The sequence below is a fragment of the Budorcas taxicolor genome, chromosome 13 (assembly GCF_023091745.1).
Source record: "Budorcas taxicolor isolate Tak-1 chromosome 13, Takin1.1, whole genome shotgun sequence".
Taxonomy (NCBI): Eukaryota; Metazoa; Chordata; class Mammalia; order Artiodactyla; family Bovidae; genus Budorcas; species Budorcas taxicolor.
In genome coordinates this window covers 65,870,026-65,885,113 of record NC_068922.1, presented here as the reverse complement: position 1 = coordinate 65,885,113, position 15,088 = coordinate 65,870,026, and the positions used below count along the sequence as shown (strand labels likewise).

General features: G+C 43.9%; 2 protein-coding genes and 1 non-coding gene across 5 annotated transcripts in view; 2 read left to right on the top strand and 1 right to left on the bottom strand.

The window, feature by feature from the left end:
* Window positions 1-1,325: 1,325 nt before the first annotated feature.
* On the top strand, window positions 1,326-1,397 carry TRNAY-AUA (transfer RNA tyrosine (anticodon AUA)). Its single transcript has one exon. It is a non-coding gene; the product is annotated as a tRNA-Tyr (tRNA).
* Window positions 1,398-4,367: 2,970 nt separating this feature from the next.
* On the bottom strand, window positions 4,368-5,754 carry LOC128058151 (60S ribosomal protein L4-like). Its single transcript, XM_052650510.1, has one exon. The coding sequence runs from the start codon at window positions 5,711-5,713 to the stop codon at window positions 4,445-4,447; it is 1,269 nt and encodes a 422-aa protein (XP_052506470.1). The 5' UTR covers window positions 5,714-5,754; the 3' UTR covers window positions 4,368-4,444.
* Window positions 5,755-9,866: 4,112 nt separating this feature from the next.
* SAMHD1 (SAM and HD domain containing deoxynucleoside triphosphate triphosphohydrolase 1) overlaps window positions 9,867-15,088 on the top strand; it is a 66,478-nt gene continuing 61,256 nt past the window's right edge. For all 3 annotated transcript variants that reach the window (XM_052650778.1, XM_052650777.1, XM_052650779.1), the window contains exons 1-2: window positions 9,867-10,078; window positions 14,242-14,293. In XM_052650778.1, the coding sequence (XP_052506738.1) occupies window positions 9,871-10,078; window positions 14,242-14,293 (260 nt within the window). In that variant the 5' untranslated portion in view covers window positions 9,867-9,870. The remainder of the gene's footprint in view (window positions 10,079-14,241; window positions 14,294-15,088) is intronic.

The window sequence follows — 15,088 nt, the reverse complement described above, 5'->3', positions numbered from 1 at the left end:
TTAATTTGAAAATGAATAAGAACTAAATAGCAATTATGAACTATGTTTTACATTGGCATTCTGTATATTGGCAACCTTATAAATAATTTTTATCATTTCTAGAAAAGTGCTTTCTCATAGAAAATTTCTCAGACTGGCATCAAATACTTTAGTTTCTCTGTAAAAAGAAGTCTATGTTCAGTAATTAATTCAATATCTAATTTGGAAATTATTTGGAAATAATTTAGATATTCAATGAATTTAACTTAAAATTTAACTTATTGATTTAGTAAAACTCTAAGGGTGTAAGTTACCAGTGAGATTTGAGAAACCATTTTATTTATTTAAAATATTTATTTGGTTACCTGGGGTCTTAGTTGCGGCACATGGGATCTTTACTTTCTGGTATGCAGGATCTTTAGCTGTGGCATGTGGGATATGGTTCCCTAACCAGGGATTGAACCCAGGCCCCCTGCTTTGGGAGCACAGAGTCTTAGCCACTGGACCACCAGGGAAGCCCCCCTGGGAAACTATTTTAAGTTATTGTTCAGTGCATAAATTGTAGCCAACTCTTTGTGACCCCATGGATTTTTAGCAGATATATCATTGCTAAAAAGGTGCCTAAAAACTCAACTTATTTACATTTAATTCATTTGTTCTTAACAAACATGTTTAGATCTCCTATTAAAATACTTCACCAAACATTAGATAACATCAGTCATCCTCCTAAGTTATTTTTCTGACTGACAAATTTTGTAACAGAGATAACATGAGCTTATTTGACTTTTAGTAAACCTAAGTAGAATAAAACATTATACTTGAGATTTTCCTGGTGATCAGGGGTTACAAATCCACCTGCCAATGCAGGAGACATGGGTTCAATCCCTAGCCTGAGACGATTCCACATCTCAAGGGGCAACTAAGCCTATGTACCACATCTGCTGAGCCAGAGTGCTCCAGAGCCCATGAGCTACAGCTACTGAAGCTCACATGCCCTAGGGCCCGTGTTCACCACAACTAAAGAAAAACTGTGCACAGCAACAAAGACCCAGCACAGCCAGAAATAAATAATAAATAAATAAACTTATTTTTAAAAAACTCCTTAAAAAGTATTATACTTAATGTTGGCAATGCTAAAGGAATGTCTGTATTAAACCAACAAACTTAAACTAGCTTTTATTTCCTAAAGATTCACCCTAGATCATGTGAACTTGAAAAACATTTGGGTTAGGTTCTATTACATTTTTGCAAATAGACTTAATTTATATAGTGCTTGTTTGTGTTAAGCCAATGAAATAGAACTCTTTTACAGATTCATTTTAGCAGCACTATCCAAAGGTAGGACTTCCCTGGTAGCTCAGACGGTAAAGCGTCTGCCTATAATGCAGGAGACCCAGGTTCGATCCCTGGGTTGGGAAGATTCCCTGGAGAAGGAAATGGCAACCCACTCCAGTATTATTGCCTGGAAAATCCCATGGACAGAGGAGCCTGGTTGGCTACTGTCCATGGGGTCGCAAAGAGTTGGACACGACTAAGCGACTTCACTTCACTTCATTCACAATATATTTATATATAGACACATATGAACATGGTCTTCCCTAATAGCTCAGATAGTAAAGCATCCGCCTACAATGCAGGAGACCCAGGTTCAATCCCTGGGTCAGGAAGATCCCCTGGTAAAGGAAATGGCAACCCACTCCAGTATCTTTGCCTGGACAGTCCATGGACAGAGGAGCCTGGTGGGCTACAGTCCACGGGGTCGGAAAGAGTCGGACATGACTGAGCGACTAACACACACACATGAACATACGGACAGATGCAAACAGAGACCTTATAGTTTTTGTTTTAAAACTTTTCTTAAACTGGATTTCTGGGCAAAGGTACTTCTATGGCAGCTTGTATTTTTATTTATTTATCTTTAACAATTTATTTATTCACTTTATTTTTGGTTCCTGGGCCTTCCTTCCTTGCTGCTTTCAGGTTTTCTCTAGCTGCAGCGAGCAGAAGCTACTCTTCATTGTGGTGCATGGGCTTGTCATTGCAGTGGTTTCTTTTGTTGCAGGGTATGGGTTTTAAGGCATGTGGGCTTCACTAGGTGTAGCACGTGGGCTCAGTAGTTGTGGCACACAGGCTTACTTGCTCTGAGACACGTGGAATCTTCCCAGGTCAGTTATCGAATCTGTGTCCTGCATTGGCAGGCTGATTCTTATCCACTGCGCCACCAGGGAACTCCAGCAGCTGTATATTTAAAAGTCTTCTTCTCTCCTTTCCCCCTCCTTTTTTTTTTTTTTTTCAATTTTAGGAATTGGAGGGAGGTGGTCTAGATAAGAGTTCCCAGAGAGGTTACAAGCCTTTGAGATAAACATGAGAGATGTGGGGAATGATGAAAAGGAATGGGTGAAATATGAACTGCCTCTAGAACTACATTTCCACTTTCACAAAGATTCATAAGGTATAACTTACTGTAAATAACACCATAGGCTGATCCACCCATCCAACTACTTTATCCTCAGTTTGCTTCTTTGTATGAGGGAGATTTCTAGCTGAGATGTAAAAAAAAAAAAAAAATTATGTTTTGCCCAGGCAACATTGTTGGTTAGCTTTGTCATGTCACTATTAACTGGACATGCTAAATGGCATGCTAAAGAGCATGTCCAATTAATAGTGCTTGAAGGGTGGATTTACATGCCTTAGTCCAGAGGATATATGTAATGGTGTGGTGCCATCCTCATTGGACCTGGCTTTAAAATGGGCTGCCGTTACAGGATGGGCAGTATGGATGGTCTTCTGCAGGGGATCAAGTTCAGTGTTACAAAAAAATAAGGAAGTTCAGAAAGAGATGGATAGCAATGAGGAGAGCTTTATGACAGATACTCAGAGGGACAGAAAAAAAGATTTGGAAAAAGAGAGTTCTCAGAAGCCTCAGGGGATTTTTCGAGCTTGGAAATCTTTTGAGATAATTGTGAGTTAGTTTCTCAGGGGGAAGCAATAGTAGCAGATACATTAATTATGATTGGAGGCCTCAAAATATGAATTGAAATACGCTTCACATTCTCTTTGTTTTGTACTATAGCTTTTCTCCAGTTGAGCACACAAATAAACTAATTTTGAAATTCTGAACAAGCCAAAAGTAGACCAACAGAGTTTCAAATCATTGCAGGTGATTTTAGTTCAATGCAAAAGAAATTTACAAGAGGAAGGCCCATAAGTTTTAAACATTAATTGATCTGGAGTTCTGAACAATGGCAGTGCCTTTAGAAACCTAATTCCCCACAACTGAGTACTGATCAAGATGAACCATTCCCTTTCCAGAGAAAGCCAGCCACAGAGGACCCCCAAATAAAGGCTCAGAACCTTGACTGTACTGGGAGGTTTGGAACTGAGAGGATTTACCCCTAAAGACACAAGATCACTGAGGAGACGACTGAGTACAAAGTTGAATATAAGTTGAAATACAAGTGGAGACTGGCTGTAAGCAGTGAGTTTAAAAGGATTCATGAACTATGTTTACTCAGGAGCAACCCACTGAAGTCTGGCCACTCCCTCAAATGTTTGAGCATCCTAACTCCCAAATACATGGTCACTCCACCCCATACACTGAGGCACTCCTAGGAAGTCACCATAAGTGAAACTCTATAGGAAGAGTTGGCCACTCCCTGTGACTGCCTAAAAGCAATAGAACTTGTACCCAGCTCAAGTTATGGAACAGAACAGTGGTTTTCAAGGCTGTGCGTGTGTGCTAAGTTGCTTCAGTCGTGTCTGACTCTGCGAACCTATGAACTGTAGCCTGCCAGGCTCCTTGGTCCATGGGATTCTCCAGGCAAGAATACTGGAGTGGGTTGCCATGCCCTTCTCCAGGGGATCTTCCCGACCCAGGGATCAAATCTCTGTCTCACGTCTCCTGCACTGGCAGGCAGGTTTTTTACCACTAGCATCACCTGGCTGATCTAGGTTCAAATCCTAAAGCACTTAACACAAGGGTGTGGCCTTTGGCAAGTCATTTCACCTCCCTGGGCTTCATTTCCAAATTTCTTAAATAACACCAGGAATCTTTGTCCAGAACCAAGTCTCTTCTTCCTGATACTAGACCTTGCCCTCTAACCCAAGGGGTAACATATATCCTGATTGGGTCAATCATTTCATAACACAGCTGGTCCAGGAATGAAAGCAATCCAGACTTGTTGAAATCATTCCCTTACATTTGAACTGGAGAAGCAGAGGCTTTCTTTCATTTCTAGATATGAAGCCATAAAGATGGGATCTCAAAGCCACTTGCAGCTGGTAGCCCTCACGATTTGCACCCTCCTTGACTTAATCTCTTAGTACTTCCCCTTTGCTCACTTTGCCCATCAACACTGGTCTCTTTGCTATTTCTTTTTTTTTCTCATTGCCTCTTTGTTCAGGTCTTTATTCAAAATTAGCTGTCCAAAATGATTTGGCATTTATGGAATAAACAAATTTAAGTTTATGCGGCAGCCTTCTTTTCCTCTGAGGTGGGTTTCTTTTCTGTGGGCTTCTTTTCAGCTGCTGGTTTCTTGGTCCCTGCAGCCTTTTTTCCCACCACAGGCTTCTTCAGCTTCTTATCACCGACAGCCTTCTTTTCTTTGTTTCCCACCACAGGCTTCTTGCCCTGAACCCCCTTCTGATCTGATTTGGCTTCTAGTGCTGCTGCTGCCTTATCCATGCGGATTTTGTGATCCTTGGCCTGCCGAAGAATGGTGTTCCGGCGCATGGTCTTTGCGTACGGGTTAAGCTTCAACATGATTCTCAGGTTTTTCGGTGGATTCTTCTTCAGGACTCTGCGATGAATCTTCTTGCGTGGTGCTTGGAGTGCTCTTTGGATTTCTGGGCTTTTCAAGATTCTGCTAAGGTCTGTATTGAGCATCTTGTGCATGGGGAGGTTGTAGTTACTCTTGAGGGAGGCTGCTTTACGCCAAGTGCCATATAGCTCATCTAACTTTCGGAAAGCACTTTCAGTCCAAATGCAGAAACATCCCATGTGACCACCAGGAGCAAGTTTCAAAATGTTCAGCTTGCTTACATTAAGCAGAGTAATTCCAGGGATGTTTCTGAAGGCCTTGATGATCCCACTGTCCTCATTATAGATGATGCAGGGTCCCCTGCGCTGGATGCGGCGCCGGTTTCTCATTTTGCCTTTGCCGGCTCTCATTCGCTGAGAGGCGTAGACCTTTTTGATATCATTCCAGGCCTTAAGTTTCTTCAGAAGCAAAACAGCCTCCTTGGTCTTCTTGTAGCCTTCAACTTTATCTTCCACCACCAAAGGAAGTTCAGGAACTTCCTCTATACAATGACCTTTAGACATGACCAGTGCCAGTAAGGCTGAGGCAGCCAGTGCAGAGCAGATGGCGTATCGCTTCTGCGTTGTATTCACTCTGCGGTGCCAACGTCGCCAGGTCTTGGTTGGTGTAAACATGCGGCCCCCACGACACATATTTCCAAAAGCACCCTGACCAGAACGGTGAGTCCCGCCACCTAGAACCCTGGGAATTCGAGCCACAGCTCTGCCGGTACCCCAAGACTCAGCACTGGTTTGATGACCTGCTAATTCACTGACAGCATAGGGCTGTCTGTTGTTTTTGCGCAAGTTGGCGTGAACGAAGTTAACAATATCGGGTTGAATGGGAGCCTTGAACACAGCAGGCAAAGTGACATTTTTGCCAGATGACTCCCCCTTTTCGGAGTACACTGATATCAGTGGACGAGCACACGCCATGGCGGGGAGAGGAGAAGGCCACGCTCCTCTCACCCCGGCGGCTCCCACAGGAAAAGCTCTTTGCTATTTCTTAACACCCAGCATACTCCTGCTTCAAAAGCCTTTGCACTTGGTGTTGTCTTTGTCTGGAATGCTTTTCCTCCAGATACCTGCATAGTTGAGGAAGAAATTTCATGTTCTCAAAAGTTTCCCCACTACTCAAAACTGTGACTCTATCCTCCTCCTCTACTCCTCTTTAAAACCTTTTTTCCAAAGTACCATCTTCTAACTTTATTCTTGTTAATTAGACTATTATTCATTGCCAGTCTCCCCCGGCTAGAATATGTTTCACTGGGGCAGGGGTTTTTGTTTCTTTGGTTCATTGTTGTGTCCCAGGTGCCAAACAAATTAGTACGTACCCAGTATATATTAATATTGATGGAATGAATGAATGAACGTATTTATAACCAAAGAAGATCAGCTAGTATAATACCTATCTAATGACATTGTTATAAGGATTGGAAATTATGTGTATAAAGTAAAGCACAAATAGACTATCTGAGTCATAGTAGGTACTCAAATATGTTCAGTTCAGTTCAGTTCAATCTCTCCGTCGTGTCTGACTCTGTGACCCCATGAATTGCAGCACGCCAGGCCTCCCTGTCCATCATCAGCTCCCGGAGTTCTCTCAAACTCATGTGCCTCGAGTCGGTGATGTCATCCAGCCATCTCATCCTCTGTCATCCCCTTCTCCTCCTGCCCCCAATCCCTCCCAGCATCAGGGTCTTTTCCAATGAGTCAACTTTTTGCATGAGGTGGCCAAGGTATTGGAGTTTGAGCCTCAGCATTAGTCCTTCCAATGAACACCCAGGACTGATCTTTAGGATGGACTGGTTGGATCTCCTTGCAGTCCAAGGGACTCTCAAGAGTCTTCTCCAAGACCACAGTTCAAAAGCATCAATTCTTCTGTGCTCAGCCTTCTTCACAATCCAACTCTCACATCCATACATGACTACTGGAAAAACCATAGCCTTGACTAGACGGACCTTTGTTGGCAAAGTAATGTCTCTGCTTTTGAATATGCTATCTAGATTGGTCATAACTTTCCTTCCAAGGGGTGTCTTTTAATTTCATGGCTGCAATCACCATCTGCAGTGATTTTGGAGCCCAGAAAAATAAAGTCTGACACTGTTTCCACTGTTTCCCCATCTGTTTCCCATGAAGTGATGGGATCAAATATGTTAGCTATTATCATTTTGCCAGTTCACTCTTTTTTTTTTTTAACAAAGAATTCCCTGACAAACATGCAGATAAGTTTCTGCATCAATGAACCAAAAAAGACTTATGAAAAAAGAAAAAAGAAAAAGACTTATGGGGCATGCACCAGGATCTGTATGTAGCAGGATCTGTATCTTTGGATCTGTATGTGTGTATATACACGTTTTGTTTTCCAAGTTTTCTTTCTTGAACATTATTTTTATCAGACAAAGAAATCTATATATTTAAAAAAAAAAAAAGAATTTTGGCTTGCTTTGGGATTTTGGCAGATGGAACAGACAAGGTCCTTGAGGAGGTTAGGTTCAATGAGAGAACCAGGGAGTGGTGCTAGATGGCACTGAGAACTAGCAGTGCTGGTTGAAGAGGAAGTTGTGGAGAGATGTAAAACCACAAGGTTAATGGTGCCAGGAATAAAATTGCCCAATTCAGCTGGGTGGGTGAAAGCTAGCTTGGAAGAGCAGGGAGGACTTGCTGAGGGTATTCAAGGTCATTAAAGAATGGGCCTTAAATTAATTGAACTTTGAGTTGTTTTTTTCTAGTTCTAACTATGGTGAGATTGACATCAGAGGAGCTCGTGAATATTCATTTCTCTCAATATGACCAGAGCAGAGGGCCTGTGTCTACTAGGCATTTGCTTCCAGGTTGTGGAATGACTGGATGAAACAGAATCACCAGGACCAAGTGGAAGTAAAGCAACAAACTAGAAACCATCCAAGTTTTGGAGTCAGTTCTGAATCTTGAGTCTGTCACTTACCAGCCATGTGACCTTCCACAAGAAACCAACCAACTTTGTGTAAGATTTAGGGGCCCTATGAAGTAGATTAGGGGAAACATAATAGCTATGGCATAAATCATACTCTTTAACAAGCAAAAACAACTCTTTAACTAGCAAAAACAAACAGAAAATTAATTTCTCAAAAGCAACTGCTTTGAACAAACCCAACTGATTAAACTTAAAACCCTGCTTATATCACCTTCTACTGTCCAAGAAACCTTGCTGTCAGGGCAGGTTTTCCCACAAGTCTTATAAACACAAATTTTCAAACAGCCATGTTCAAGTTTAAATATATATCTTTCACATATATATGTTACTTGTCTCTTTGACTCCCTTGCCCTTGTGGTTTTGGTTTCACAAGTCTTGAAAAACATTCTTTACTCAAAATATTCTGGGGTTTAAAGATATGTCTTTTGGGCCCTGGTTCTTCTGTCCTTCCGTGCAGAGGAGGGCAAGGTCACCTCTCTATACTTTCCCTCAGGGGTCTATGGGATAAGGGAGCAATTGAAAAATTTGGGTTAACTAATATAAAATAATTTTGTATCAGAATTTCCATTAGCAAGCAATTGTTGGCAAGTGAGTAGGAGCAGAGGCTTCAGAGAAAAGCTAGATTGCCCCCTGTTTAAATTCAGGCTTCATCATTCCCTAGCTGGGTGACTTTGAGCAAATCACTTATTCCTCTGTACCTCAATTCCTTACATCTTAAGGTTATTGTGGGCTTCCCTGATAGCTCAGTCAGTAAAGAATCCACTTGCAATGCAGGAAACCCCAGTTCCATTCCTGGGTCGGGAAGATCTGCTGGAGAACGGATAAGCTACTCACTCCAGTATTCTCGGGCTTCCCTTATGGCTCAGCTGGTAAAGAATCAGCCTGCAATGTGGGATACCTGGGTTTGATCCCTGGGTTGAGAAGATCCCCTGGAGAAGGGAAAGGCTACTCACTCCAGTATTCTGGCCTGGAAAATTCCATGGACTGTATAGTCCATGGGGTTGCAAAGTGTCAGACACACCTGAGCAACTTTCACTTCACTTAAAGGTTACTGTGATGCTTAATTAATACTTGCAAAACCCTTAGAACAGTGCCTGGCACACAATGAAGCTCTAAGTGTTTGCTAAAAATATTTGGCTCAACTGCGAGACCACTGACAGGTTCATGCTGCTTGATCATAATCTGCCTCATTCAACCTTTATCTCCTAGACGGGTCTATGGTTGGGTTGATGGGAAGGTGTATCAGCTTTAGTAGCAGTAGTAATCCTTTTACAGCTGTACAGATCAAGATTTATAGGTAAGTTTGGGTCCTGCTCCAGGGTGGCAAGAATGAAGGCGAGATGCTTGCCATTTTCATAGGCAGCTACCACCAGGTAGTAAAAGTCCTTGAAGATAAATTTTAACTTATCAGATTGTCCACTTTCTTTCCTCTGGGCAGGGAGTTGGGATGGAGTGAAGGGGTGAGGATTCTTTTGGAAAGAAGTCTGACACCTGCTGGTGTATGGAGACTTGAAGATGGGCTAAGAGTTCATGGACAGACATCCCCAAGACCCTCTAATTGGCCAGCAATACTGCAGAACTTGTTAATGCAAGCTGACGGCTTTACATCAGGTTTGAATTCATTCCAGCATGTTCCAGTTCTCTTTCCGGCCCACTTTTCTCTTAATTAAGATGAGGGCACCTTATGGCCTTTCAGGTTTCTTTTAAGTTTAGGGGTCTGAAATACGGCCAAGGGTAAACCTGGGATAGTCTGAAGTTCAGTTCACCAGAAGATCCTCTGCTCTGGACTGTAGCAGCCTGTACTGGGCACACTCTTTGCCGGCTCCCCCCCCCCCCGCCTTATTAGCACTGTCCTCACTTTTCCTTCTACTCACTTGCTTTACCGTAAATGCCTGGGTGCGGTTTAGGTCCATTCATAGCGCCTGCGCAGGGGCTGGGGAACTGGGGGACTGGGGGACTGAAGTGGGCGGCCTGTCTGGCCCCAAGGCCTGAGCTGTCAGTGCGCCTGCGCCATCGGCCTGCAGCCTGGCAGTATTAAGCCGACTCGCCGCCGGCGCCGAGCTGCGAGTGCGCTTGCGCGCGGGTCGGGCGCCGGGGTTCTTGAGTGTGCTGAGGCGAGGCGTGTGTGTGCGTAGCCATGCAGAATGCCGACTCCCAGAAGACCCCTAAGCGGCCCCGGCGCGATGGCAGCCCAAGAACGCCGCCAAACTCCCCTCCTGCAGACGCAGAGACGTCCCCAAGCCACGACCTCGACCCGGACTACCGAACCTGGGGCCCGGAGCAGGTGTGCTCCTTCCTAAGGCACTGTGGCTTCAGCGATTCGGAGCTGCTGAAACTCTGCCGAGGTATCAAAGCTGGGTTGCTGAGGGGCCGGGGGGCCGGCCACCCGTGCCCGGGACAGCCGGGCCTGAGAGAGGGCGCCCTGAGGCAGTGAGCGGGGGCCTCTAAGAGGAGCCAGAGCGGCCGAGGGAGACCGGACGCGGGAGGCACCCGAAGGGGTGGACTGAGGCGGCGGCGCCGAGGAGGGAATGACCTGAGGCGGAGAGCGGAAACCTGAGGCGGCGAGCCCTCGGAGAAGGGGACCCGAGGGAAGGGAGGGGCAGACTTGACACGGGAGGCACCCGAAAGGATGGACCTGTGGCGGCGGCGCCCAGGAGGGATGACCTGAGATGGAGGGGAAGGAGAAATGGGGCGTCTGGGGTTGGGGACCGGTAGGCAGGGGGCGGACTTTGGGGGTTGGAACCCTGGAGGAGAAAGAGGGGTCAGCTGGTCTAACTCTGGTGGGCTTCTTCAGGAGCTTAACACCCCGGCGCCGGAGAGGCGAGACTCGGGTCCCTTTTTTTAGAAGAACCTGAGTGGGAGGGTTGCTGTCACTCATGTTCACCAGGTTCGGGACACCCCTCTGATGCTGCAGCTCCATGAACACTAGCCACGTTAGATTATGTGGGGAAGGGGCTTCCCAGGTGGCGCTAATGGTAAAGAACCCGCCAGCCGATGTAGGAGACTTATTAAGAGACGCGGGTTGCATCTCTGGGGAGTCGGGAAAATTCCCCTGAAGGAGGGCATGGCAACCCACTCCAGTATTCGTGCCTGGAAAATCCCCATGGACAGAGGAGCCTGGCAGGCTGCAGTCCATGGGGTCGGAAAATATCGAACACAACAGAAGCAACTTAGTGCACACTCTATGGGTGCTTGAAAGTTTGTTTCCTCCGCTCCCCTCCCAACAGGGAGTTTTTCTAGCGGGGAAAGAAGATTTTTGTTAATCTCTGAATCCTCATCGCCTACTGTACCATCCCGGGAGGACTCTACGCGCTTGGTGCCTGTACTTGCAGAACTTGATGAAGATCATGTTTTGTTCTCCAAAAGCAGTTTCGCTCGCTAACTCTAAACCCTAGAGTGGCTCTGTTGACCTCTGAACTCCCAGGAGCTTGCAGCTTGGCTTGTAGGTTGTGAATTTTAAGCAACTTTATTGGCTCAAGTTCAAACATCCATCCACTTGAAATCTACTGAGCTTCCTGTAAGGGATGTGAAGCTTAACCTCTGCTTTACCCTCTGAAGTTTTCAATAGGAAAGTGGGTGTGATTTGCAAATTCAGAAAACTTTTGCAGTTTGGGGGTGGAGCCCTGTGTGCTTAGGCTGGCGACTAGGGTGGGAGGATCTTTAGCGGTTCAAGTCTAAGGATAGCTTGATGGATGTTGCACCTGACCACAGCCAGACGATGTCCTGTCAGACTGAGGACACTTCTCCTCCAAAGGTTCTGGTTATCTCTGCTTGTCCCTTCTTTATCCTATTTAAAAAAAAATTTTTTTTTTTGAGCCACTTGCAGATTTCTGAGATCAAAACATTCTCCCTATTGCAAATAATTTTTCTCATTAATTAAAATCTGTCCCTAAGTCCAGATTTTTTTTTAAATTGAAGTATGGTTAATTTACAGTGTTGTGTTAGTTTCTGATGTACATCAGAATGATTCAGTTATACAAATGTGTGTGTGTATGCTATGATCATTTGTGTCTTTTTGTGACCCTATAAACTGTAGCCCTCCAGGCTTCTCTGTCTATAGGATGCAAGAACACTGGAATGGGTTGCCATTTCCTACTTCAGGGGATCTTCTCCACCCAGGGATCAAACCTGCATCTCCTGTGTCTGCTACATTGGCAAGTGGAATCTTTACCACTAGCGCCACCACCTGAGAAGTGTGTATATATATATACACACACACACACACACACACATTTATTTATATATGCATGCATGTGTGCATAGCTTCAGTCGTGTCCAACTTTTTGCAACCCTATGGATGGTAGCCTGCCAAGCTCTTCTGTTCATGGGATTCTCCAGGCAAGAATACTGGAGTGGGCTGCTGTGCCCTCCTCCAGGGAATCTTCCCAGCCCAGTGATCGAACCTGCATCTCTTATGTCTCCTGTATTGGTAGGTGGATTCTTTACCACTAGTGCTACTGGGAAGCCATATATATACACATATAGAATGTAGTTCCCTGTGCTATACAGTAGGAACTTGTTTTATACACAGTAACTTGTGTACAGATTTTTATTTGACAAAACTAAGCACAAGGTGCTGGGTCCCTTTCCTCATTTTGGAATACAATTTACAGGAATTTAGAAGCTGTGAATCCATGTTTTTTAACATGGTATGTTTGAGATTCAAAGGTCACACAACTAGAAAAAAACAGAGTTGGATTTTAAGATTAGGTCTTTGAACTCCAGAATTCATCCCAGCTATATCTTAACAAGTATTCTCATCAAACAGAGAAGGCAATGGCACCCCACTCCAGTACTCTTGCCTGGAAAATCCCATGGGCGGAGGAGCCTGGTGGGCTGCAGTCCATGGGGTCGCTAAGAGTCGGACACGACTGAACGACTTCACTTTCAGTTTTCCCTTTCATGCATTGGAGAAGGAAATGGCAACCCACTCCAGTGTTCCTGCCTGGAGAATCCCAGGGACGGGGGAGCCTGGTGGGCTGCCGTCTATGGGGTCGCACAGAGTCAGACACGACTGAAGTGACTTAGCAGTAGCAGCAGTAGCATTCTCATCAAAATACACTGAATTTCCCTCAGCAATACAGGAACAAATAAACCAATAAGAAAAGAAAAAGAACATATCCAAAGTTATAAAGTCAGCTAAGAGCAAGGAAAAAAACACCCCAGTAGGAAAATGAGCAAAACACAAGAACAAACAGTTGATAACCAGCTTGTAAACACAGAAAAAGATATTTAAAAATTGATAATAGAAATGGGTAATCTAATAAAGTTGATGGAAGTATCAATTTGTTTAACCCTGGACAGTTTAGAAATACCTTTTTGCTTACAGTGAATTTCACTTGTAAGAATTTATAAAAATATTTGTACAGTGTCCAGAGAAATATATTCAAGAATTATTCTTCTAACCACTAGTTATAAATAGGAAAAAAAATATAAATTTTCTACTGGACCAGGCCCTGCTCACCTGGCACCTGAAGGTTCATGCTTTGATCTAACTCACCCTAGCCTTGTAAGGGCAAGGTTGGCTGTAAAATTGGGGGCCCAGAGTCACCTTTGCCCTCCTGCCAACAAACCCATGTGGGAGGTGCTGAGTCCTGAGTGTTCAGCGTCCACACTATGTGACCCTGAGCTGGCTCCATGGAATTTTCCAGGCAAGAATACAAACGTGGGTCTCCATTTCTTTTTTTTTTTTTTTTTTTGGGTCTCCATTTCCTACTCCAAGGGATCTTCCTGATCCAGGGATTGAACCTCCATCTCTTGGCAGGAGGATTCTTTACCACTTCGTCACCTGGGAAGTACCTTGTTGCCAGTACCTGTTGCCAGCTGATATCTTGGCCTTCTGTGCCTACTGAAGCTGAATGAAAAATATGGAAACAGAGTTTGGAGGAAATAGAAAGGTGGCTTTTATTCTCAGCTGGCGGAGAGGGGAACACAGTAGGCTCATGCCTGAAGAACCGTGCCCCCTGCTCCACGAGGAGTCTGGGGGCTTATGTAAGGCAAGGGCTTGCAGTCAGGAGTCAGTGGTGAGGAACAAAGGTGATAGGATCTTGATTTCTTTCTCTTGTATTGTTTCAAAGACAATCATAAGCTGACATTAGTAACCCAGTGATTGAGTCTGGCAGTTCAGTGGCTCTGTGGCCTTCTTTTTGGTATGTAATTACAAGGTGAAGGGTGTTGTAAGGGTAAACACGAGTCAAAAGAAAATAGGTGAGAAGTGTAGCTCCTGCAGAGTTAAGGGGCAGAAAAGCAAACTCAGACATTCAGAGTTAGGAGCAAAGTGAAAAAAACCAGGAATGTTGAGACCTGCTCACTATTCCTTTATATTCTTTGTTCTCAGGAAAGGGAGAGAGAAAAACTCATTCCTCTTTTGTCCTTTTCACTGCAACATGCTGGATGCTCTAAAAATCTTGATCTGAGTAAATTCTGATGGATCCAAACTGAAAGAAATCGAAAAGCAAATGCTGTAAATATTGAAATCATTCATTGTTTTCTCTGTTTTCTTCCATAGAGAAGAAAATGACAGGTTCATTACTGCCCTTTCCTGAAGATCTTGGAATAAGGTGAGAATGATAAAATTCGCATTGTAGCCGAGCACACTTAAGACCTTTTTATTCACATTTGAAAGACAAAGCCCAAGATCGTTAACATTAACTGTCCTCAAATTTGTAGGGTTTTAAAACAGAATACCATGCCTGCTGTTTAACAGTTGTTTTTCTTTTTGCTGTGCAAATCCTGTGTTTGGTATTACTAATGATTCCTATTTAAAAATTTATGCTGACAAACCTTCATGAAGTTTGTAGTGACCAACTTTTTACTCTCAAGTTCAGAATAATTATTCACATCAGAAAATGTAGAACTGATAGGAAAAAAACATTAGCAAGAAAAATGCAGTCCTATCGTGAACATATTTCTAGGTCTTTCTAAAGGTGTCTTAAGACTGAAATGCTTCCTTGGTGTTAAAGACACTGCCCAAAGAAGTTTGGCATTTTTCATTTGAATGATATGGGACAATTTATTTAACCCTCCAGTTTCTGCACCTGTGAAATGGATACCTGTAAGACAATGTGTGCAAAGTGATTAGCACATGGTAAGCCCTTCATGAATTGGATGTATACGCTGAGGCCCGTATGTATGACTGGAGATTCTAGGGTCTAGATCTAGCTCTACTTTAAAGATCTGGGTTGAGGGTCCAATATCTAAATATTCCTTAAATAGAAACTTTATTTCTATTGGAATTGGCAACAGTAGTAAAATACTGTCTTTTTTCTGGAATTCCACTTAGTTAAGTGTTGTTTGTGGGAACAGTAAGCAAAGAATCAAAACAAAGGATTATGCTTGAGTTACTTTATGCGTTG

Coding starts and splice junctions, on each gene's coding strand:
- LOC128058151 (XM_052650510.1), bottom strand. CDS start 5,713: ATGGCGTGTGCTCGTCCACTGATATCAGTGTACTCCGAAAAGGGGGAG.